The following is a 26,535-nucleotide window of genomic DNA, read 5'->3' on the forward strand; positions in this document are numbered from 1 at the left end:
TTTGCTTTTGTGTCTCCCTCTGTCACTTCCTCTCTATTAGACCCTCACTGTGTCTCCCTCTCTCCATCTCCTCTTCTCTAACCTGTGGTAGTGGAGGGCTACAGGTTAAACTGCTGATATCCATTCATTCATTACCGTGTGCTGTACTGTAGGGTTGCACTCTAACCTCACTATGAAAAGCCCGTCTCACCCTGGAGGCTGGCTGCTTTGTCTGCCTGTGTCTATTTAGGCTGGTTTTTGACAGGACCGCCCCCCCCCCCCTCCCCCCCACCCCCAAAGAATCTCTCTCTGTGTCTTTCTCTTTATTTTTAATCCACTCCCTCTTGGCATGCTGCTGCTCCATGTCTATTGAAGCTGAACTGAATGCAAGTGTCAGTGGGCCCAATGGCTTTTTTATTAAGATGCATTATGGAGCATGCAAGGAGTTTGTGTATTTGTGTGTATTTGCAGATCTAAGTGCTGAGAAGCAGGAGTTTGTAGATGAGTGTATGTGCTGCTGCACGTGTGCACATATAAATGTGTGTGCCCGCTCAGGGCTCAGACGTCCTCGAGGATGTGCGAGGAACAATAATGCTCTCTTCAGTTTATAACGGCAGATTTAGAAGACACACACACACACACACACATGCTAAGACACACTCATACACACACACAGCTCGGGGAGACTCAGAGGAACAATGGGACCGGCCGTTCCTTTTATAGCAGCCGACAGGAGTGTAAGGGCTTCTTTGCTGCCCCTGTCATTCCCAGGGACTGTGACGTGAATTGTGTGTGTGTTTCTCTGCTTGTGTGTCACGGAGCTGCAGCTGACGAGAGCGCTGACGTCCGTTTCCTTGAAATGCTGCAGCATCTTTGCAGCTTTGCGCAGAACCTTGAGCTCACACACAAACAGTCTCACTGGATTTTTATTCTCCCTCACAAACACACAAACATAATTTATTGATGATTTTTACAGATATAATCACTTCCTTGACATTGGCTGAGAGAAATTTGATGTTTTCTGCTTCACACCTGTACTCAGCAGATCAGAGCTATTCAGTAAAAGTATCCCAGACGATTCGCACCTTACCATGCCTCTTTGTGCACTTCTGAAACAGAAGATGGCAGGTTGTGTTCTGTTCTGAGCTTACATATGCGCTTTTGTCCATTTACGTCTGTGTGTGTGTGTGTGTGTGTGTGTGTGTGTGTGTGTGTGTGTGTGTGTGTGTATGTGTGTGTGTTTACATACTGCAGGCTATGTGGGAGTTTATGTTCCTGCTCAGCTCTGTCCTGTTGTGTTGTGGCCTGGGAGCCATGAGCTTATGAGAGCTCTCCTGTCTCCACGCCTCAATAGCTCCATTATTCATAAAACTCTGTGCCAACAGCCTGGACAAGTCTGTGTGTGAGAGTTTGTGCGTATATTCTCATCTTTGTGTGTTTTGTTGTGCACATATGTGCTTTAAATGATCACTGCAGCTTTTAGCACTACTTGCGCCAGAAATGTAGATATTAATGTATAGATGTATAAACTTAGAACAAATAAGGTAAATTTTGGGGGGATTATTTGAAAATTCAGCATACTTTAAAGACTGTCCAGATGATGATAATGAGCCCAGCTCAAAACCACATTTCACTAAGTTAGCCTAACTGACCATTGACCACAGAACTGGAGGAGTCCATCAAACTTCAGCTCTGGTCATCAACAATCCATTCTCATTCCCAGATCGTCGCATACTTTTTGTCAGGCCCTGTGGTAATGTGCTAATACCAACACACCCTTAACTGTCTGTATAAGACACCCAGTGGCCTCCTGGGTGAAACACATTTTAACACTTAGTTAACACTGTAAAATGACCGTAGTTAGGTTTAGGCAACAAAACTACTTGGTTAGGTTTAGAAAAAGGGTTGTAGTAGGTACGTTTGTTATGGGGTTAGGGTTAGACATTATGTGAAGTAAATATGTGACGTAATGTACACATGTAACTTACGTAATGTTATATTAAAATAAGTAAATGTTGACTTTTGGTTTCACAAGAGACATGAACAATGATCTACTGAGTTAAAGTCCTGTGTTTGTTTGACCCGACCACCTCAATAAGTTCTTTTTGACATTCTTTATAGCATTTGCTCTGAGCGTCTAATGATGCTGCAGAGGGGTTTACATTGTTAGTAAAACAGTTAGTTAAAAGCCTGGTGTGTCTCATACAGACACAACGTATCCTCATACAGCGGTTTGTATAATAGCCTACGCAACGGTTCATATTGTGTCTTACAAATTAGCATCCCACGTGATTGCAGCCTTCCCAAATATTTGGATTATACACAAATTACTGGCTCATGATTACGTGGTATATAAATGAATTTTGGTGCATTACTTTTCGGAAGAAAACAGTGTATGAGAAAAGCCTGACACTCATGGGTGCCTTGTGTGTCTGTTTCAGATGCGGAGGGGTGAGACAAAGTGTCACTTTTTGACAACCTGAGATTGAGACCAGCCTGTCCTGATCATCCATTTAAGTCAACAGCTCCCCTAGTTTGTATATTAACATATGCAAGATTAACCACCACTACACATGCACAATATATATATTTTTTTAATGTGATAAAGCAGATCGGTGGCACAAAAGACTCACGTTGTAATTATTCCTGTAAGACAGGTGTTACCTAACATTTATGTACCCTGTAAGTCCACCACATCACCAGCTGAGTTGGGATAATAGCAGCGAGGTGTCAGCTTTGTTCTATCACCAGAAAGAGGTGGAAATGCAACTTGGGTCTGGCCCACATATGGCTGTCCTTAGGGTGCAGTTGGGCCCGTTTGGTCCACATGGGCTTCCTTAAGCTTTATGAAGCTTCTAATTATATATAAACTGTCACATAAAGAAAGACAATAACTTTTGCTCTTTGCCTGGTATTGTTCCAGTCACTGACAGACAGCTCCAGTCTGAAGGACAGTGATAAAGGTAATTGTTAGGAGGGGGAGAAGGAGCAAAAATTCAAAGTGAAAAAGACTGAATAGCAGACTGTCTGCTGGTTACTGACTGAGCGCCAACTGTGAGGTGTAATATAATAAAGGAGACTGTTTCTACTGAAAGGCTTTATTGTTACTGCTGTCCGCAGAGTCCAAAGTACTGAAAGAGAGGTGTGTGTTAGCGTGTGTCTGTCCCGTGCGCACTTTTAACGACACAGCATTCATATACATGTCGGCTTGGAGACGAGTGACCTCATTCCTGTTCCTGCTGCGGTAGAGTTGTGGTTTGCAACAACACACTCACAACCGAGGCACAAAGTTATTGGGGATTTTTCCGAAACAATAACAAATCTGTCACTTTAAGTTTGACTCCAGTTCTCGAATAACTTTATAGAGATTCTTTTTCTGTGCTCCCTGACTGTGCTCAGTTGACTGCAAGTCCCAGTGCACTCCAAAACTGAGAAACTGCGATTATAGAAGCTGTGTGTAAACAGGATTACAAAAACCAACATTTTAAAGCTTTGGATAACTTGTTATTTATCTACTACTGTGTGATTCAATATTGACACCAAATCCCATGACAAAGGCAAACAGTTTTTTTGCTTTGTGGTGCTTGGACTTACTCACAAGTGACTTTCTGTTGAGCACCGATGCGCTCATCCATTCATACATCCATCCACGTCACTGTCGGCTCATTAGTGCTCAGCGATGAAGAGATCTCATCTGGTGACACCGTCTGCCAGTGCGGAGGGAGCAGGAGAGACAGAGAGAAGGGATGCCACTTTGAGTTGGCAGAGCCACAGACATGGGGAGATTGTGCTTGGCTTGGCAGTGGACATGGCATATCTCTATCACACATACACACACAGTCTTCATCATCATGGTCAGTGTGTGTGTTTTGGATACTGTCCCTGAGCCTTTCTGTAATGTGAAGAGATTATAGTGCTGTTGCCATAATGGAGGCTGGCATTAACGCAGCCTGGCAGGGGCATCAATCTGACTCTGACTAAATATACCTCAGACGCCAGGGCTTCTGTGTGTGTGTGTGTGTGTGTGTGTGTGTGTGTGTGTGTGTGCAGGGGCATCCCTGGCACATGCAAACGTATGCTTGTAGTGTCCACTTCTAAATCCTTTCCCTTTCTGTCTCTATTTTTAGGTCTCTATGCCCATGTGTGACATTGTCCAGTCTTGGATGTGAGAGTTGAACTCGGTCGTTCTTCACAAGAGGAGCAGTGAATCTGCCAAGAGAGACTCTGCAGAAACCAAGGAGGGCGGTGTAAAGATTACACTGAATATCAAGACCTTGAAAGGAAGCCTGGAAGAGACTAAAGCTCTGCTAAAGCAAACACGAGTGAGAATCTGTTTTGGGCTTGCAGAGCTGAGCTGGTCCTTAATCCTCGTCAAACAGGACTTAGCTCAAACGAGTCCAAAGGCAGGTGGACTGCATCTCATATATAGAAGCAGACTCTAGCAAAAGGAAAGGAAAGACAGATATTGGACATAAGAGGAATCTAAGCTGAAATCCAGCCGTAAACCACAATAAAGCCACTTTGCAGACTCAAACTTTCCACTTGAGGGCAAAGAGGTTGTTCTAAACGTGCCAAGATGATGACCATGATGATGATGATGGCGGCCATGATGGTCACCTGCAGCTCTCTGTTCCTGCTTGGTCTGGCCGCCGCCCACGCTTCCTCCAACACCATGAACCGCGCTTCCTCTACATCCTCATCCACCTCCTCTTCTTCCTCCTCCTCCACCTCCTCCTCCTCCTCACCACGCATGAAGCTCTCATACAAAGGTAAGAACCAAAGCTTTGAGGAGAAAAGTTGAATTGTTTCTAACTGGTGGTTTGTTCATGCGAGTCTTTGTCTTTTTCACTGCACATAATGTATACTTTACTCTGTGTACAGTACGTGCACACAAACACTTTCTCTGTTTCATGTGAGATTCAGCCATATCCTTTTTCAAAGTAAACAGTCCTGAACAGCAGCCAGCTGTAATTTGTGGTTGCTGTGATTCACAGCCACACACACACACACACACACACACACACACACACACACACACACACATCTTAAACACACAGTGGCAGGGTTTTGTGTTTCATCCAGAGCATTGTACGTTAGAAGAAGGCCGCTCAGTGCCCAACACAACCACATAAACCAGGGATGTGTTCCATCATTGAAAGCTGACAATTACAGCCTGAACTAACTCACCAAGGACGTGAGGCTCGCTGAAGGCTGTCTGCCCGGCTGAGATACAGTATATGCTCCCTTTAATTTAGGCTGAAGGTAACATGTAGCACACAGGATGGAGAGCTAGCAGAATATTTCAGTTTTATTTGACACGTGAAGGACTGAATGGGATCCTAATGACCTCGTGTATCAGTGAAATGACTTTTGATTTCATCTGGCCTGCAGGTAAGCAGAACGTAGCCAACAGGAGCAGCTTGTTTATTTATCTAAAGGAGTTTTAAGTAATGTCTGGCAGATGAACGGGTTTGCTGGAATGCCTTTTGTAATAAGCGAAGTGAGCAGGCTAATGTGCAAGTAGGTGGTCATTAAAATAACTGTTTGATGTGGTAATTCAAGTCCTAGAGGAGCTCTCTATAGCTACTCTAGAAGTGCAGCTCTAGTGATGACAATGTAAGAGGTTAGTCATATGTCTGTCTGTGTTGTTAGCATGATGATATGCATACAACATGCATTATATTACAGAACAGGGCTCATTTCCAGTACAGTAGGTGTCGTCTTTGGGTCCAGTGTCATTGTCTTTATAGCATTGTTAACAGCATAACAACACATTTGCTGAAAATGGAACATAAATAGAAAACTAGAGCAGAGGACCTACAGTCCCTGATGTCATGCAGGCAGCTGTTGGGTGGCGTCAGGGTCTTAATAAAAGTTATAAATTCCCATTAGAACAATGGCAGACTAATAAAGCCATTTTAAAGTCTAAGTGCAGAGGGCCTTGGTCTTGTTTTCTTGAGCTCCTGGTTTCAGCGCAGGCCAACAGGGGAGGATGCAGTCCCTTTATTTCTTCAGCTTCTCAGGCCAAAAACATTTTTTTCCACTGACTTGGGGTAACTATTATAGCTTAAGTTTACAAATACAAGCTAAATTTTCCTGGGCACTGTTCCCCCAGAATTTCTTCGTGCCAGTTTGGAAACAGCAAGGACACTCAATTTTTCCATTGAAACTAATATAGTGTCATTACTGTCAGAGGAGTTTGTCCTGCCTCTTCACAAGTCGCTGGCCTCAGGACACAGCCCAGAAATGTTATTTAAATACTAACACTAATCCTCTTTATCAGCCATATGACTTGTTGCAGCCCTGTGGCCAATTGACTGATTTGGATCTGGGGACTCTGTGATCAAAGTTGCAATAACAAAACAACCTCATGCATCACAGGCTTTCTTACATCATTGTTAACTGTTAGGCTATTTGTTACTTAATCCAAGACATACTCACAGAGCAATGAGCAAAGGGATAATGCTTGTAAATAAGGTATTTCTATTTCACCTAGCTGTTGGCAGCGCAATGTGAATTGGGAAAGCTTTTGAGAGTTTGCATGTGGCATGCAGCAGGAGAAAGACACATTGAGCTCATTAGTCCCAACATAACAACATTGTTGTTAACTTAAATTAAAGAAAGGTAAAACATGGACAACCAGACTGATCACGGTTCAGAAACTGGACAACTCTGACTGGACTCTTGCAAAGATATCTCAGTTTTGATGGAAGGTTTCTGGTCTAAATCTGTGTGGAAGTTCAAGAGGACCATTAACTGAAAGCAGTTGTGTGTTGTAAAACTAGGGAATGGCATCAATATATCACATGTAGCAGAAAATAGATTAAAGGGATGCTTTGCCGATTTTCAACCAGCTTTGTTTCATAACAATGTGGGTAGGACAGCATGTGTAGATGAACTATGTTAAACTTACCGCTACCTTGCCTGTGCAATATCTCCCTGCTCGTGTGCCAGCAGAAACAACAGATTGTGCATCCTTCCTTTTATGTCATACTGTGTACTGAAAAACAGAGGCTGAAAAAAGTCAGATCGAATGGTAAAACTACACAGTGCTGATAAAACGTGAACCAAGATTCTGGTACTGTATTGCTTATTTCTCATCAAAAATGTTTTCCGAAACAAATTTTAGCACACTGTTTAACTAAGATGAGATTGTTTGTGACCAGCCGCAGCCATATTGTTTTAGGACGAGCTGGCCAAAACTAGTCCAGCGGGAGCGTTTGTTGGTCCAGTGTGACTGTATTGTACTGTATTTCATAGACAGACCAGTTTTGTGACGGCACAGTGATGCAGTGGTTAACACTGTTGCTTCACAGCAAGAGGGTTCCTGGTTCAAACCTAGGGTGTGGGAGCCCCTCTGTGCGGAGTTTGCATGTTCTCCCCGTGTCAGCGTGTGTTTTCTCCCACTGCTCCAGCTTCCTCCCACAGTCCAAAGACATGCAGGCTAATTGGTGACTCTAAATTGTCCATAGCTGTGAATGTGAGTGTGACTGGTTGTTTGTCTCTATGTGTCAGCCCTGCGATAGTCTGGTGACCTGTCCAGGGTGTACCCTGCCTCTGGTCCAATGTCAGCTGGGATAGGCTCCAGCACCCTCCCTGACCCCTAACAGGATAAGCAGTTACAGAATATGAATGAATGAATGCATGAAGGCCAGTTTTGTGAAAAGACGGTCTTTCCAGCAGTTAAATATTTCTTTTTTCTTCTTTAACAGTTGCCTATAATCCCGTGTGTCTGTACAATTTCAGAGTTGCAGCAGTTCCATGGAGTGCGGCGATTTGAGCTGGAGCGTTCGTGCTGCTTCAGCGCTCTGCTGTTGGATGAAGAAAGAGGCCGCCTCTTCGTCGGGGCCAAGAACTTCCTGCTGTCGCTGTCATTAGATAATATCGCCAAGCAGGAGCACAAGGTTGGTTAGAATCAAAATCAAATCAATAAAAATACATCAAAATAAATCAGGAACTGTTTTGTTGGGCAGAAAAACTGGGGACATGAAGGGTTTGTCGATTACTTATGACTCAGTGCTGAAGTTTCACCACATTATTGAGCTGCACTGTGTTTAAAATTCTCATGAGCTCATTGGGTTTGGTCTCTACAAACAAAGCAGTATTATTTAGCGATTACTGTACTTTATATGGCAATACACTGTACAACGTAATCCAGAGATTACCTGAACTGTAATCAGTTCACCTTACGTGTCTCTTATCATGAAATTACTTTATTACTTGGGTTTGCCTTGAGGACTGTCTAGATTGAGGAGATTATATCAGTATGGGATGGAAATCAGGAAGTGTTTTTTATTTACCATCACTGCCTTCTATGATTCCTAAGAATCGTTTATTGCTGTTGTCAAGCCACACAAGCTTTATGAGTTTGTTTTCATGTGGATCTGAAGTCATAAAAGAAGAAGAAGTATTCAATACTGTGGACACATTTTACCAACATGCTCCTTTGAAAACAACTGAATCATATTCTTGCACATGTGAGACCACTCAAGTCAGCAGCTTCACATGTAGGAACAGAAGAAAGAGAAATGTGTGATTGATAGAGAAAGGTAAAAAATCAAAGAGGTGGACAGAGATGAAACGAGACAATTTATCCAAAAGAACAAAGTGATTAATATTTAAAGGATATAGTTTGATTGAAACCTTTCCCTTTGGAGTATGTGATAGCCAATGTAGACTTGCACAGGCTACCATTTACATATTAAAGCAGATAACACACTTAAATGCACAGACACATGCACAAAAACATAGATATAAAAACAAAAAAACAGCCTGTTACAAACATCTGTTCACAGCTGTTTGCAGTAAATTACATGTTTGAGTTGAAGCTTCTGTTGGTTTTAGGTGTATGGGCAAGTTTGATTTATGGCATGAGTGTGCAGATTAACCACATAGCTAAAGCTGTTTTTGATCTTCCTTTACAATGAGAAAGGAGAATGAGGACAGAGGAGAGTGTGGCAGATGGGAAAGGACTGAAGAGTGAGGAAGGGAAAACAATTAAGTATGGCGAGGCTGAAAAGAAGCAAGACTATATGTGTACTGTTGATTTAGAGAGAACAAACATGTTGTTTTGGGTGTTTGAAAATTAAATGTCTTAAAATTTGCATCAAGCAGACTTTATATTAGACAGGATCTTCTGACATTTGCCTGCTGTGTTTCAGATCTACTGGCCCGCTCCCGTCGACTGGAGGGAGGAGTGTAACTGGGCTGGCAAGGATATCACTGTAAGTCTCCTCACACCAGCTCACCTCCACTCAAACCTCAACTGTGTATTAAGTGCATTAAATATTCTCTGAGAGAAAATGTGAATACCACATTTTTCATTATCCAAAGTGAAGAGTTATTTGCAACTTTTTTTTGGCAGAACAAAGTGACTGCGTATGAACCACGATATGTTACATAACATCGCTTTTTAAAAAAAAAAAAAAATCCCTCCTCATTATCCCCCAGACATTGTGCGCACAGAGATAAATAAGAGGGCTGCAGGGCTCCTCGTGGAGGAGGTAACTGTCCACTCCTACCCAGCGCAACACAATGCTACCTTTTAATCCACTGGAGTCATGGGAGTCATCACAAGACAGAAACACCACGTTTCAACAAATAACATGTAATAAAAGGTGCGACACTCCTTCAATGGGCCCTGCCCTGTGGTGAGATCACTTCCTCAAAATCTGTTTGTTTTAAATGCTCTCCGACTGGCTCAGCATCAAACCCAGCATATCTTAAAGACATTTGTGTTTCTCTACTGCAGTTTGCAATCAGTGTGTGTTCTGTAGCTTCATGCAGTAAACACATTTCTTTAACATTATGTACTGTAAATCAGAAACTTCAGTTTGGTTAATTAGATAAACCCAGTTAGCAAAGCTAGATTCCTGAGAAGCCTGATTTCTTGGCCGTGTATACACAGTAGCTACTGGGTTTAAATTTTACAAGAGAGCATGTGCATCATAAAGTCTTCACAGAGTCTGTACTGTGGCAGCCATACAAAGGAATCTAAGCAAAGATTGGAAGCTGTGCTTCCTTGAATGATTTACTTAATATTATGACTCAAACTGAAATTTGCATTAAGTAGCCTCTAGGCCTCTATGGTCTATCTCCTCTGAGTCAGTGTCACAGCTGAGCAGTACGATAAAGGAGCATCTTGTATCACTAATACACTTAAAAGGGTACTTTGCCCATTTTCAACCAGCTTTGTATCAAAACAATGTGTCTAGTCTTTGGAAATGAACTGTGGTAAACATCTCTCCATCTAACCAGTGCCAGTAGATATCCCAACTTGTTCTCCGGTGAAACTTGCTGGCTCTCAGGCTGTTGCTTAAACTACAGGCTGTACTTGCACATTTTTATAAAGTCTATAGAAGCAGATCAAGAGACAAACCCGCCCCTCTTGCTCTCTCAAACGGGAACAGCCCATTGGTCCGACCATATTAAACTCATTGTTCCGAAGTCCCGTTGTTCCGAAATCATCATGATGCCCTGTGGTTAAGGTCTGGTTAGGTTTAGGCACAAAAACCACTTGGTTAGGGTCAGGAAAAGATCATGGTGTGGGTTAAAATGAAAAAGAAAGTGACAAACACATAAGCCGTGAGCCTGCTTCGCCTCAAGCCTTTCCCAGCTGACCCAGAGCTGGTCGCGGCGCACCATCAAGGTAGAAATACGCCCACTGGGAGCCGGTCAGCACCACGGACCATCGGACTAATGGGATGTCGGACCAATGGGCTGTCGGACCAATGACATGGACCCTCTCAAACTTGGACCGAAATCTGATAGAAATGTAAAATTAGACAGCGCTGATTGAATGTAAATCAAGATTTTGTTACTGCATTGCCTATTTCTCACCTATAGTCTTTTTAATAACATATTTTAGTTCCGTGTTTATCTGTAATATCAAAAGTGTGTCCCTAACTGTTTTAAGTATTTGTATCTTTCAACTGCATAGACATCCTAGTTTTATGAAAAAAGGCCATCTTCCCAGTGGGGAAATACTTCTTTAAAGCGCAGTAATTAAGCCATGGAGGGGAGTGTATCTGTGCTCCAGGATGCAATGTTTCCAGGGACTATATTCCCCAGCTCAATATCCTCTTAATATGACAGATCAATTAAGAAGACCTTTCATAGGGTTTTATGTTCTCAGCAATGTTTTAGCCTTAGGTCAAATGTTCAGCCAACTTTTCCCTGGATCAATATGTTGATCAGTAGGCTATAAACCTACAGTTTATAGCCTACTAGTGTTATATGCTTTGAAACCTATGCCCTCAGATTTGCAGGCAGGACAGTTCTCTTGACTTTAGATACTGGTATCTCCACAGTGGCTGAGCAGATTGCTATTTGAACTGTAAAGATAGCCCTGACCAATCTCGTACAATGTTGGTTTATATGAAGAGACACATGCTCAAAACACCACACAGGGCTCGACTACACCCTAGGTAACACTGGAATGACGCCTCGAAAATAAGGACAGAGGTATGGGAGAATTCTGTCACTGACCCACTGCATGTGAGGTTACTGTAGGTTGCAGTGTATGTTTATCCTTTGTGTAACAAGGAAGGTATGATTGGGGTTGAAACTGGCCTTTTCAAGACTAACAGACTAACAACATTAAAGGTAATTGTATAAAATATGTCACAAGATCAGAATTTTATTAAAATGCTAACTCTTAAATGAAAAGTCACCTGGCCCCCTGAGTGCTTGTAAATGGAGAGAGTGTGTAGGGAGGGACCCAATGAGCAGCATATGGCTATTACATGTCACCATGATAGAACTCATGACCTATTGCTCTCAGGACTATTTTCAAGGCCACCATGCTGTCTCCCTTTGTGTTTTTATTGGCTGCCAGAAAAAGTTTAAAAATTGAGATTTTCTATTTTGATGTGAAGAAGTTAGACATTTAGCTTCTAAGAATATGTCAAGTAAATACTGCATGTGATGATTATGTGTCTATGTATGTGGATGGAGTCTGGGAAGGTCAGGCTTGACTTCACTGACCGACATGTAGAGGCCACAGTGAGCCTATAGACCACCCAAGATTACATCACACACAATTAGCTAACTCATATATATGTGTGTGTGTGTGTGTGTGTGTGTGTGTGTGTGTTAGTCTGTTCACGTGTGTTTAACAGTAACTTCCCATCGACCTGTGCTGACATGTCACAAATCTGCCTATATATACTGTATTCCTGTGTTTAACAGTGCGTGTATATGTTTGTTCATGTATGTTTAAGTACCCAGTGTGTGTGTGTGTGTCATTGTGCGTGTGTAAAACAAACCCTTCATCAGTGTGATTACACAGCTGTAGCAGACAGACAACGAGCTCCATTCATTCAAAACTCCAGGCTCCAGTTTCACCTGACCAGAAGTCTGTCTGTGTGTGTGTGTGTGCTCAGGTTTCTGTGTGTATGTGTTTGAGAAAGAGAGTAACAGTGGAGACGGGGAGTAGCGGAGAGAATTAGTAAAATTGCCCCAGAGGAAGAAGCGAAGGGGAGGGAGGGAGAAAGAGATAAGAAAATAAAAGAAAAAATTGTGGGGCTTTTGAAGACAAGCATTGCATTATAAGGAGTTTTCCCCTGGTCAGTTTTTATCCCTGCCTTTCTGGCTTTTGAAATGTTATTTTTATCCTTTGTTAAACACTGACTCCCCTCCTATTCCTTTAGACTTTTAGTATCTTTGTGAACACTCACCCACACACTGAGAACTGAGCTGACCTCACACCGTTGACCCTAATTACAGAGAAGTGTGTTTCTCTGTAGGAGCAGGCCAACGTCTCTCTCCCCCACTGGACCTCTTCTCTCTTACTTCTCTGTCTCTCGCAGTCCTCCCCTCTTCCCATGCTCTCTCTGTATCTCATATTAGTTGTTCTCTGGGAACCAGAAGTTTCTCATGTTGTTTACGACCCCCTCTGTGCTCCCATCGTCTCCATGTACTCGTTCGTAGAATCGCTTTCCTCTCATGGAGTTACCCTCACATTAACCTTTTCACTGTTGGATCTGTCTTTTTGCACCTTGCACACTTTAATGTATGCTGCTAATTAGCACATGCACTGCACAAGTACACATGTTCTAACATACTGTACACACACACACACAGGAAATATTGGTGGATGCTTAATTGTATGCTGTTAATTAGCTTAAATCTATGTATTTACATTACACTGCAGTGACTTTACATTGTATTCTTACTCTTTATTGGAGGTGTCTTCACCACACAAAGATGGTGCCTTGGAAAACACCAGATATTTAAGGTGTTTTTCAATACCAAATACGCCAAGTTCCGACTTGTGCACTTGGGAGTTCAGACTTGGCAAGTTCGACTCGGGAGTACAAACTCCCAAGGACAGCTGCCATCGCCGCTGGTCTGTGAGAAATGCATTCTTGGATACCTGGCTGTCCAAAGTCCACACAAGTCACCACCTGATGTGGCAAACATGTGACAGTGTGCATCTTTTCTCCTTTTGTCTCAGAACACGTTTGCGTTACCACCATACACACTATACAATAATAATACATTATATATGTGCTGCTGAATGTTTTAGACTGTAATGCAAACACTCCACTGTTTTAAAAACTAATGTTATGCAGACATGAGCATAAGAGACCAAGACCTTTTCACAGCTGGTTGCTTGGCAACCTTGTGTTGATGACAAGAAGTCACTGCGCCTGACCAAAAAATAATCCCACTCTTTACCCACCATAAAACCACAGCTTGTCATTTCAACACTGTCTTTTTTCCATGGACGGAGTCAGGCTATATGTTTTCCCTGTCTCCAGTCTTTATGTTATACATTTAGCTAAGCTGAGTGTCTCCTGGCTGTAGCTTCGTATTTAATGGACAATCATGAGAGTGGCATCATTCTTCTTATCTATGTTTCCCTGGAGAAATGTTTTGCTGCTCACAATAGTCCTTTCTTTGTCCCATTTGAAATAAATAAAACTCTTATTTGAAGGTGACTAAATTCTGATCTGTTTCTCCTGCCACCACCCACTTCCCTCCCCACAGGAGAAATACAGAGCAAAAGAATAAAGCCCAGTTCAGATTTGTGACGGGACAAGTTAACAGTGGTTAACTACTGACAATGTGCAGTTCTGCAACGTTCTAAAGACCTGTCAGTTCACACCAATGCAACGAAATGAGGCAGTGTATCATCTCTATGCAACAACTGTCTGTACTCCCACCCTGATTTCCAGCTTTTCAGGCTTATTTTGTTGCTGAATATAATTTGTAGCTTCTTAAAATATGAACAAGGATAGCGATAGATACTTGCTATAGTTGCATTTGTTGTAGCTCTGAAACGGCGAAAAAGATTAACAAAACCAGTATCGGATGGACTGTATTCATAATAAATACGCCACAAAAATATAAATAACCAGCACCAATTAATCAGTCAGTGAGTATGTGTGAGTGGGGGGGGCGGGGCATAAGCACATACAGCGAGCAGCAGCAGTGACTCATCGTACAACACCAACACATTGTGAGGAAGGAGTGGCTTGGTGGGGATGGAGCACCTGCTGCAGGAAGCGGTCATTTTGACTTGACGAGCAGAATTCACTATAAGCCGATTGAATGTTGACACAGACAACATGCTTTTTGTTCTAAAACCAGCCACCGGCGATCTGACCAGCAGAGCTGCTGGTGATACCTTCAGCCGGCTTGAGTCAAGCTCAGACCAGCTGGTTCACAACGCTGCAACATTCTAAAACAGTTTCATCTCATCACAAATCATTGGTCTGAACTGGGTTTAAATCAACGGGAGTTCTTTTGCTGTGCTCAAAGGCTTCTCAGAAGTTTCTAAACTCTGAGAACAGATAAAATGCACAAAGTTGAGAGTTGAATATGAACACTGAGACAAATATCGGAAATTATGCAGACTCATTTATAAGCCTGTCAAGTTTTCTTTTGGATCTTACTGTTATCTCAAGCACTGACTATTTCAGACAAGTAGAGATTACTGCAATGAGAGAAGAGCAAGAAGATTTTAAGATCTTAAATTAGGATCGGGCTGAGACAAGGGGAGGGCTGTTTCTTAGGAGCTGCATTCAAGAAATATGGGTCAGTTATGTCTTGGAGAAATAAACTGGACAAAGAAGAGATCTTACTTTGAATGTTCCTTTCCTCTGGGTCAGCAAGAGAGCGAATAAGAGTATTTCCCAAAATGTCAAACAGTTCCTATAAAAGCAGAAAAAATTTGGTGGTCGTCATGTGCCATACAGTGCAGTTTATTGAATTATTTTGTGTTACATAGATTTAAATAAATGACCTGTAATGCTAGCTATCTCAGTACACAGTGCGACAGTAGCTCAGCAAATACACTATGATGGGTTTAACAGGTAGTCCACATAAAGACAAGTAATAAACACTTCAACACTCACACACACCCATAGACCACAGAAAAGCCACCTAACATGCACACAGACACACTAACACAAACACAGACACATGCACATAAACACAGTCAGACAGGGGCAGTAAACAGTTGACAGTTCACCCAGACACTCAGTCTGACTCAGCACTCTGTCTGTAGAGCTGGAGCCTATTTAAACCTACAGAGGTGATGGAACGTGTTTATGCTGTCATGTTAGCACCAGTTAAAATCCAGTGGCAGACTGGGATACTGTGGGGAAAGAGGTTGATGTTGAGGTTGAGCAACTGTGAATGCTTTAAACCTTAAACTGGCCACGGAAATACCTGCATTGGTCATTTGTTTAAAAGGCTTAAATTAACTAATGCGCACGTTCTCTTGACATGCAAATAGTTTATTCTTGACAACAGAAGGTCCTGCATACAATGACCCTGTCAGCAATGTTCATTTGTTCAAGCAGCTGAAATGACCTATGATATGAAATGCTCTGCTGCAAAGCAGGAATTGCTTCACAAGGGTGAGGTGGATGAATGAATGGAAGGGTGTGCAAACTGGACACTGGAGATTTGGGTGTATTTTCTGCCTTCTACCTACAGTCAGTGTTGGTTGCTTTTATTTTAATTATGCAGATGATTGTTAACTGAATTATTTGTGTTGTCTCTTATGAAAAAGTGAGTCTGTTTTTTTTTTTTGTTTTTTGGATGCCTTTTTTTAATCCGTCATCCGAAAAAAAAGGGTTACGCAGAGAAATCTTGCACACTGAGTCTGGTGCATTTTATTGTTCTATTCGCTACAAAATTCGCAGTATAATACAAAATGAAAAGACACATTTCCTCCACTGCTTCTCTCCACTGTTCCCACTCTTTCCCCAAATTTGGCATTTTGGCAACTGAAGGGGCTGAGCTGTCCTCCCTCTCTGTCTCCACACTTTGGCTCACTCTCTGTCTGTGTGCGGTCCACATCCTCCTCCTCATCATCATTATCCACCTGATTATTATTATCTGACCTGTTGAACATGAGCTATCTGAGTCATGAAAGGATACTGTAGGACCTGTTTCTCTGTTTTGTCACGAATGTGTCCCTTTGCCACATTTTCTTCACTGAGTCTTGGTCAAACAACTCTCTAAAGGCTTTTGATGGATGCCGAAAACACAGAAAATCAAACCTGTTCCTAAAACTTTAATGACGGACTAAAATTTCGGACTCAGTGTGCAAACATCATTGACACAATATGAGGTCATATTTATTTTTAGACGTGTGACAGTTTTAGGTTAAAAAAAAAATGTTCTCAATGTGTAAAGGCTTTAGGAATCTACAGTTAAGCCAGCAGCTCTGTGAGGTACTAAAAGGGTGACCTTTTTTCAAATCCCCATACAGAGACATGCACGTACTGCACGTTCATAGTCGCGCACGTGTGCTGATGCATGCACCATAGTCACATTCATTAGAATGTGGGACAGTTATTGATCGCATCTTTAAACACCATGGACAACACCTCATCAAACAAAAAATGAAAAACATAGTTTATTTAAAAACAATATAAGAACACATTAACACACAAGGATCGAAAACTCTAGATGTGTTTCATCAGATTGTAGGCTAAGGTCTCCTCCTGAGCTGCCAATTTCAGATGGCTGTCACCAAAGTTTATCCCGCTTCTAGCCACTGCTTATACTTGGCCATCTCAATATGGTCTTTCGCATTGGCATTTCCACCATTCACAACAGAGAATGTACACTTGCAGTGTGTGCAGAATGCAGCACCCCAGACAAACTGGGTGTCTGATTACCTTAGGTACACAGCAGTGTTTTGAGCTAAATGCTAATATTTGCATGCTAACCTGCTCACAACAGCAGTGCTAACATGCTGATGTGTAGCTGGTATAATGTTTACCATGTTCACCATCTTTGTTTAATGTGTTAGCTCACAGTTGCTAATTAGCGCTAAACACAAAATACAGCTGAGGCCTATGGGAACATAATTTATATCAGATTTGCTAGTATTCATTTGCAAATCTGACTAGATCAAAGCGACCGAACAATCAATCATCATTGTAATCCACAGAGTCATGCTGCTATCATCGCACTAGATCTGCAAAATACTTATATTGGTCATTTTGGGAAGCATTTACAAATGACCTGTAATTAGTCATTTAGGTGTCAGGACATGAAGTGCCCTTGAGCATGGGACTTAACACTGAACTATTGAACAAAGCAGCCAACATTAATATGTAGGGCCCATGTGTAAGTAAGTAAGTAAGTAAGTAACTTTTATTTCTATAGCACTTTTCACAGATACAACCACAAAGTGCTTTATAGCAAGAATAAAAAGCAATAAAATACAGACATGTGGGTAGTTAATGGGCTGAAAAATGGGCAATATATGGGATTGGTCATTGGTTACATATTGGCCCCATGCCAACTGCTCACATGGGTGGGTTTACCCAAGTAGGCCCCAGATTAGATGCCCATTTTGGGCCCATACCCACTTGGTGCCCAGGTAGCCCTAGCACAGCCATGTGATGCCCACTTTGGTAAAGCCATGAATGTGGGTAATTGGCATGGGGCCAATATGGAACCCATGGACAATTCCATTCAGGGCCCATTTTTTAACCAATTATCTATCAGCATGGACCCACATACAAATGCTGTCTGGGCAAATGTGTGAACGTGAAGAAGCATGCTCCTGCTGAAAACCATCGAGCATAATCATTTGACTTTCACAGTGAATTACTGAGTAGATTTGTGTAGATCATCAGTGTGTGAAGATTCACTTATGCTGTTTCTGAAACAATTGAGTGTTTCCATCCCAATAATTGAAAAGAAGGAAATACCGCTCTTCCTCGATGGGTTCTTTAGTAATATTGTTATAACTGTACAGTTTGTACAAGGTCAGAGTCCAGAAATCAGTTTGTCGATGGCGAAGTATATCAGACAAATGTCCATGCTGCTACACTGTCCTGTTCAGCCAAAGCAATCAAAGGCATTCCTGGGATATTACACTGTGCTGTGTTGTGTATCTAATGGCTGTCTACTGCGCGCCATCGCTCTGTGTGTTCAGTCAGAGGCTCTCAGCCATTAACTTTATTAAAGTTTGCAGGACTACTGGGACTCTTTGCTCTCAAACACAATCAAAACAGAGAAGGATAAACAGTAGCTCTGTTCTACCTAAACTTTTAAAATTATGAAGTAGTTGAAATATGCATTTGGATAGGCTGAATAAATGTTAGTGCCAGATTAATGGGAAAAATTAGGTTTTTCAATGTCAGCAGATTATAGCAAATAATGCACACCTGACACTAGAACCAATTACATTTAAAATATGACTAGATACTACTCTATTAAATAAACAACACTAGTGACATAGGCATGGTGGGGAAAATGACTCTGACATCCAATTTCTTTACTTTAAGGATCATAAAAAAATCCATTGCAATGTTGAGTAAATTGTACGTTTCCTTTGGACTTTCTAACTCCATACATAGTGCTTGAATGAAAAACTAGTTAATGGGGAACAGACATAGATGGAGAGACGTAGCAGATAATGGCTGGATAATAAATAGATAGATCTGGTTAATCTTTTCTAGAATGGAAAGAATAAAGAGAGAAGAAAATAAAGACATCCACTGAGGAACAATAGAGCTTTACAAGATGTGAAGGCAAAAGACCTAAAGCTCAGGCTGCAGTGAGGTCACAGAATGCATTTTGCTCACTGTTTCAACTAATGAGTCAGTGGTAGGTCAAAGGTTGTCCAGCCAACCCTTTAACATCCACACCCACCCACGCAGACACACACACACACACACACACACACACACACACACACACACACACACACACACACACACACACACACACACACACACTCACACACACTAAGGCAATGTGATGGCTGGCATGATTCACCTCTCTTGTTCTCCTCCTTCCTTTCTGAACTTTTCAAGGTCTTTCAAGCGTCTTCTGTCTTTTTACCTTCTCTTTTCCTCCTGCTCTTTCTCTTTTGTCACATCAAAGAATTGACTTTGTCAAACTACCAGGCTGCTGACTCCCTCACCTTCCTCTGCCCTCCAACACACACCCCTACACACACACACTAAGGGTGTAAAATACAGGGAGTACTAATATGGGAGTTAGATTGAGGAGGAGGTGGTCTTGCTTCAGATACACTTCCTTGGAATCCTGAAAAAAAGGTTGATTGAAACTTGGCACGAGTACGTTTTATCAGAGGAGCATGGGTGTGTAGAAGCTGCTGAGGTGTGTGTTAGAGTGTGTATGTTCATTCATTGTGCAAACGTACATGTCAGCCTGAGGGAAAAGGCAAAGGTTGAGTGTATTTGCCCCTTTCTTTCATGGGAAACAGAGGTCTCCTGTGTTTGTCAACACCTTAATCCTTAATCGGCCTGTCGATTGGTTGAACACCTTCACATGTGCAGACACACACACACACACACACACACACACACACACACGCACACACACGGAAGCATGTATGCAATCACACACCAACAAGTCCAACCTAAACCCCCTAGTGGTTTTCAAAGGCTGAAAAGCAGGTCTTTGTTCTAAACCACTGAGGGTTTGTGTGTGTGTGTGTGTGTGTGTGTGTGTGTGTGTGTGTGTGTGTGTGTGTGTGCGCGTGCATGCCAGGCCTAATGAGCCTCAATTCTGCTTGCCACTGCTTTCACAACCTGGCCTGTCTGTCTGTCACCCTCGAGTGAGAGTGAAAGACAGAACTGACAGATAAAGAAAGACATTTGATTAAAGAAGAGAGTAAAGGTATAGATAAGAGAGAGATTGAGAAACAGAAAAAAGAGAGAATTAAACTAAAGAGCTCCGTTCATCCATTCATAATTCAGTCTTTATCTTGACGGAAATTTGGTTTGCCTGTAGGCATTAAATGCACCAATGACAACCACAAACACTACCTTAACAGGAAAGCAATATAAAATATAAAAATGCAATTATAAAGAAAAAAATAAGGCCAAAACACTTCTACCATCATGGGCAGAATTGGATGAATAAATTCTTGAAGATTTCAGTCCTGGCTGACACCTGTAGTTACTGTTGGTATCAGCAAATGTGGTTTTATACTACAAGCTTACTGAAAAACACATTGCTTATTCGTATAAAGAGATTATCATCTGAATACCGAAGCCAAATAATGTGCTATACAAGGTCATTTAGACACAAACGTACTTGTAATGAAGTCAAAATAACAGCATGAAGATTAACTAATTGAATTATGAAGAATCCATAGGCTTCGTACACATTGACAAACCACACATTGTTCACTGATGATAAGACTCATGGTTTTATAAACCTCTTCTCCAATGGCCCCCAGGGGTCCAACAGTGTCTGTAACTGGATCGACAGACAGATGTTACAGTGGCCTGTCTGGGGAAAAGCAAGCAGGAGAGAAAGGGAGTGATTCAGATGTGAAAGCCAGTGTGTGTGTGTGTGTGTGTGTGTGTGTGTGTGTGTGTACAGTAGTGTGTAAAGACAGCAAGATCTGATTTAGTAGATCTTTTGACATTTGAAAGCATCATACCAACTCATACTACGGAGCCCCGGGGCTGATTGATCACTGCTTATCAAGGTGGCAATCACGATAATCTTCATGTTCTAGTTAAAAAACAGGCCAGCCATTTCAAAAGCCTGGTGTTAAGAAGAGGGATGTGTACCATCTAGTCTGTTAGAGACAGCTGGAGAAAAGATTTACTGTACACTGAGATCCAGCTTACTGTAACATGACTCCAAGATGGACAGATGTGACCGCGGGTCAATAACCCGCTGTCTAGATAAGAGGAGGGGGGAACAGGCAGGCAGGGATGGGGATACTGTAAATTGATGGTGTGAAGGAGGATAAAGCTGGAAGAGAAATAAAAATGGTACGAAAGGTTGTCCATTGTAAAATTTGAGATAAAAAGCATCAGTTTATTCTTGTCTTTTGTCTGTTGAATCCCATACTCTTTAAAAAAGTCAAGAAGCAAAGACAAAAGTCAAGTGTGTTGTTATTTAAGAATTGTCTTAACATTTTTGCATGTTTTGGAAATGTACTTGTCGCTTTCCTGTCAAAAATCAGATGTGAAGACCACTTTCATAACTGCACGCTAATGCTACGGCCACCAGCTAGTTAGCATAGCTCAGCATAAAGCGTGGATGCAGCAGGGAACTGTTCGCCTGGTTCTGTTTGCAGGTACCAAAACCTGTATTTGCCAAAAAATGCTTTAAAAGGAAGGTCTTATTTATTTTGTCAATTGTGCTGTATGGTTTAGTTGTTGGTTCACCTAACTAATATTTACTAGTGTGAATGTTTTAACCAAACCTACACAAAACACGTGCCAGCAAATGTGTTAAATGTCAAGCATGATTATCCTTAAAACTGAAGTCCCATAGTGGCCATTTTATATTTAATTTTTATTCTTTGAATATGTCCTATTGTTGACTGCTGACCAACCTATCAAGACGAATTTCATCATATGCTGAGATCACTTGGGTTATTTTATACCCAGGGAGTCAAACATGTCTGGCTTCATGCACCACTGAGCAACTTTCATATGCATGGATGGGGCCCCTACTTGAATACTGTATCTAATTCTCATTATACATCCATGGAATCCAGCCGACAAGCCACTTAGCTAATTAAGCAGGAAGCATTCCCTTATTGGTTTGTCTTCTTGTTGCACCTGTTTTGCATGAAAACAGTACAAAACTGACACAATCCTCTGCTCACTGTTTCACTGTGACGCAAAAACATATGTTTGTGTTATACTATGCATATGAGCCAGCAACATATTTATTAAGTGGCTCACAGTTTTGGCTGCTCTTTGTACTTTTGACTGTTGTGTGCACACATAGATGTCCCTATGACCAGTTTACCCTTTATAGAAGCACACATTGAAGACATGTGTGAGTACAGCGGGGACACAAAGTCTGTCACAACAGTGTGTTGGAGGTGGAGCTACGGGCTCGTCAGTGTTGTCACAGGCAGACAGGGTGATAGGAGCTATGTGAGGAATGTACATCACTAAACCAAGAGAGAGAGAGAGTCCAAGTTTTGTTAGTCAGTCATGGATTTATGGTGTTTTGGTCTCCTGTTGTCACGTTTACTTGTTTTTAAACTTTTAAAATGGGTTGCAGTTAACTGAGATCATGCCCATGGTATTTTTTCCCGGCAGTGTTTTGGCTTTGAGTGACCTGAAGTGACACTGTACAAGTAAATAGGTTTATTTATAGGCAAATCCCTCCGATATGTTTTCCACTGTTTGGATGTGACCATTTTAGACCAATAAATGTAGATAAAAAATACTAAGTATTTCCTTACCAGAATTTTAATGCACAGTTAAATTACATCATGCATGTAAGCATAAATAAAATATCCCAATCAATGAGGATATATTTTCCGAACAACTACCCTTTGAGCCAGCCAGCCAGTCTGTGACACCAGGGGTCAGAACACCTGGGTCCCCACCCCTGCCTGTTGCCCGGCACACAATGCACGCTGATGCCAGTCCTGCAGATGGTGGGCCCACAGGGCAGTAGTTCCATGGCATTCAATTGGGCTGAGCCTGACTGGGCCCCATGCCACCAGACGCTTGCTGGTGAGCTCCCCTGCAGGTCTGGCTCCAGATGGAGGCCCCAACGTCTTCATACCGGGCAAGTTTCTCTTTTTCCAAATGTGTGGTTTCATCAAGGTTTTCTTGAACCGCTGTTAGTCTGGCTCCTCCCCTAGGACCACTTTGTCTTGGGAGACCCTCCCATGGGCTATTACCCCGGACAACATAGATCCCAGGATCATAGGGACACGCAAACTCCTCCACCACGTTTAGGTGGCTATTCTTGGAGGATTCTTTAAATTGCAGTAGTTAACATGAAACTGTTTTTGTGTGTGTCTTTCAGTCCGACTGTGTGAACTATGTGAAGATTGTGCACCACTATAACCGCACCCACCTGTACGCCTGCGGAACCGGGGCCTTCCACCCTACCTGTGCCTTCGTGGAGGTTGGACACAGGATGGAGGTGAGGAAACACAAAACAAAACCAACACAAACACACACAAACTGCTGAACTGCAATACTTTGCTCTTATTTTTCCTTGCTCAAGGGTGTCATATGATCCAGTCAAAAAAGTAATTATACAGTAAATACACTGAGAATACTACTTCCTTTGTTTGTCCTCACCTGCTCAAACAGTTATTCAAACTGAAACACTGACACACACACACACACACACACACGCATACACATGCACACGTTGTGCTCAGCTGTTTGAGCCTCAGTTGTCTGCCAACCTGTTCATTATAAGTGAGAACATAATCCGAACAAACTGCAGGAAAGAACCTCAAAACACAGGATTTATGTGTATAAAGAGATGAATGTTGACATCTGATATCCAGCAGTTGCTCACACTTGGAAAGCTTAGCATAGCAAAACTGACTCAAGCAAGCTGGAGTCCGATACTGACGCTGTAGAAAAGGTAAATCATGGTGAAGAGTCCAGATGAATCCATCATGCATAGCTGAAGTTCCCGGTTTTAAATTTATTTTGAGTCCCTCACGTTGCCAAAGTCTCACACCTAAAATTTCAACCCAAAAATTACTGTTTGAGTCTAACAAAAGAAAACAAAGGGTATGTGTGATCACAATTTGAATTTCTCCCTGTCCTCTCTCTCCATCAGGACCATGTATTTAGGATTGACCCCGCTAAAGTAGAGGACGGGAAAGGGAAGAGTCCCTATGATCCTCGCCACAATGCTGCATCTGTACTCGTTGGTAACTAAACCCATACATATTAATATGAGCTGATTACTCATTAACTAGGGGTTTGTACTTAAATTGGTTTGAACTATGTTTTTGTTGTCGTCATTTTCGTACATTTTCATGCCATACTTTTAGGTGATTTTGGTGGATGTCATAGACCTAGTCATCAGGAAATGTCCAATGATCAATCGGTGAGTTATTGGTTCTGTCTTGTACGTAGGTGATGAGCTATATGCGGGCGTGGCCACAGACTTAATGGGACGGGACTTCACCATCTTCAGAAGCTTGGGAAAACGCCCCTCCATCCGAACTGAACAGCATGACTCCCGCTGGCTCAATGGTCTGTGTGTGTATTTATGTTTCAGTTTAGGCATCAATGTTTTTCAGTTTAGTTCACTTTTATTCTGGCTGTGACAAACTGACATTGTTCCTCTTTGATTCTGTCTACCAGAACCAAAATTTGTGGGTTCCTTTTGGGTCCCTGAAAGTGAAAACCCTGATGACGACAAGGTATTTTTCTTCTTCCGTGAGACGGCGGTTGAGGCCCAGGGTCTGGGAAAGTCCACCTACTCCCGCATTGGACAGCTCTGCAGGGTGAGAGATTGTTTCGTCACTCATGTCCAACATTTTAACTAAAGTGGATGACAAACAAACACCAGTCTGCATCACACCACTCCATCTGGCTATTTGACAGATTCTGTAACAAAATGAGGTCAAAACTCTGTTTAAAGTGTTACACTGCTTCTCTTCTTTCACACCTTTAAATGTAATATCCATTTAAAATGACTCTTGACTGTTTTGTCTTTAATCAGAATGACATGGGTGGTCAGCGAAGTCTGGTGAACAAGTGGACGACATTCCTCAAGACCCGTCTGATCTGCTCGGTACCAGGAGCCGACGGCAGCGACACGTACTTTGACGAACTGCGTAAGTTCACTATGCACGCAGGCAGATTCTGTAAAGTGTAAACTCTATGACTAAAATTATATTAAAAAAGTATGATGTAACATAAGTGGTGTTTGAATTGAAGCCTTGCATGAAAGTACAAGTCATTGTATGTGTCTTTTTGAGCTTGGAAAAAGCACATTTTTGACCTCAACAGATCTGTGTTGAGGTAAGTCAACAGACCTCTGGCCACAGCAGATGTTCTGGCTACAACAGATGTCCTAATGTCGTGGGAACTTGTCTAGGTTACTATTTTCTGTCCCTGTTTTCGACTGTATCCATCCAAGCTATTGTGCACTGTGACAATCCTATTTTTCAGAAGTTAGCAAAAGCTAAACAAAGAGTTGAAATTTGGGCCGATTTTCCAACCTTGCTTCTTTTACCCAGAAGCACATTCTGTGGGTGCACAGGGAGAGAAAGTCGAGGAAAGCATAATAAATTAACCGAGATTTCTGACCTCAATTGTAGATTACAATTCAGCCCCACATTCCTGCAGAGTTGGAGAAAGCATGAGTGAGAGATTAATTGGTAATAGATTCTGGCCTGATCCGAAGCCAGTGTTTTTGCTGTGGGTTCAGAGTTAAGTTGCAGGCTTGTCTCTGGTGAGTCTTCATATGACAAAAGGCAACAATGTGATTCATTAGACAGGATCCAGAAGCGAGGCTACATTTCTAAAGCAGGGATTGTGGGCACAGGAAATATTTCATGATAAAGAAGACATAATTTCACTCTACTCAGATTGTCCCACAAACATCTGGTGCCAGTTCACCCGAGCACTGTACTCATAAATATTCACAACTAAGAGATAAAACTTCTTTAACCCTTATGGAACCTATACCTAACTTCATACAATAAAAAATGTGGGTAAAAAGAAGTTAGCGTGTGTGATTAACTAGCTTACTGCCAACAGGGGTGAGAGAACCAAACATTAGTTAATGAAATGCTCCTCTGCCTTGGAACTAACGACATTTTGTTGGGCTACGGGATATGTAAAAAATGTAGTAGTAGTATTTCCCCACTGTGTGAAAGCTTGCCCTGGATGCTACTATTGCAATTTTTGGAGTTTTACCCACATGGCTGAATGCACTAACACTTTGGCTAAAGTGTCAGCTAAATAAATGTTATGTCATGCAATATCAGAGTGTCAGCTAATGTTGGCAGCTCTGTTGAAAACCAACTGGAAATATTAAAGTTTCTACAAGGCAGCATTTTTATGTTGCAGGAGCAGTAATATTTAAGTAGCTAGTCAAAATCTGCTAGTGACAGTTGTCATTTGAGCTGGCACAAGTTTAGGAAAAACCATCGCCCTGGTTCTCTTGTCAAAAAGTCAGTGGAATTTTCCCATTGGAATTTTGATTATTGTAGAAAATAAGCTCTGTGGAGAACAAATGTACAACAAGGCTGTAAAGCTGTGTCTGGTGTAATCATGTTTTGTAGTCTTATTGAACCACTTGTTAGCAATCGTCTTTTTTAAGAAATGTAAAAGCTTTACAATTCGCAAG

At 41.9% G+C, this 26,535-nt stretch overlaps 1 protein-coding gene across 2 annotated transcripts in view; it reads left to right on the plus strand.

The window, feature by feature from the left end:
* The window catches only part of sema3b (sema domain, immunoglobulin domain (Ig), short basic domain, secreted, (semaphorin) 3B), a 98,386-nt gene that overhangs the window by 61,118 nt on the left and 10,733 nt on the right, over window positions 1–26,535 (plus strand). For both annotated transcript variants that reach the window (XM_049580903.1, XM_049580902.1), the window contains exons 2-9: window positions 4,107–4,748; window positions 7,726–7,883; window positions 9,141–9,203; window positions 23,230–23,349; window positions 24,007–24,100; window positions 24,309–24,428; window positions 24,540–24,682; window positions 24,901–25,015. In XM_049580903.1, the coding sequence (XP_049436860.1) occupies window positions 4,556–4,748; window positions 7,726–7,883; window positions 9,141–9,203; window positions 23,230–23,349; window positions 24,007–24,100; window positions 24,309–24,428; window positions 24,540–24,682; window positions 24,901–25,015 (1,006 nt within the window). In that variant the 5' untranslated portion in view covers window positions 4,107–4,555. The remainder of the gene's footprint in view (window positions 1–4,106; window positions 4,749–7,725; window positions 7,884–9,140; window positions 9,204–23,229; window positions 23,350–24,006; window positions 24,101–24,308; window positions 24,429–24,539; window positions 24,683–24,900; window positions 25,016–26,535) is intronic.

The sequence above is a fragment of the Epinephelus fuscoguttatus genome, linkage group LG7, assembly GCF_011397635.1.
Source record: "Epinephelus fuscoguttatus linkage group LG7, E.fuscoguttatus.final_Chr_v1".
Classification (NCBI taxonomy): Eukaryota; Metazoa; Chordata; class Actinopteri; order Perciformes; family Serranidae; genus Epinephelus; species Epinephelus fuscoguttatus.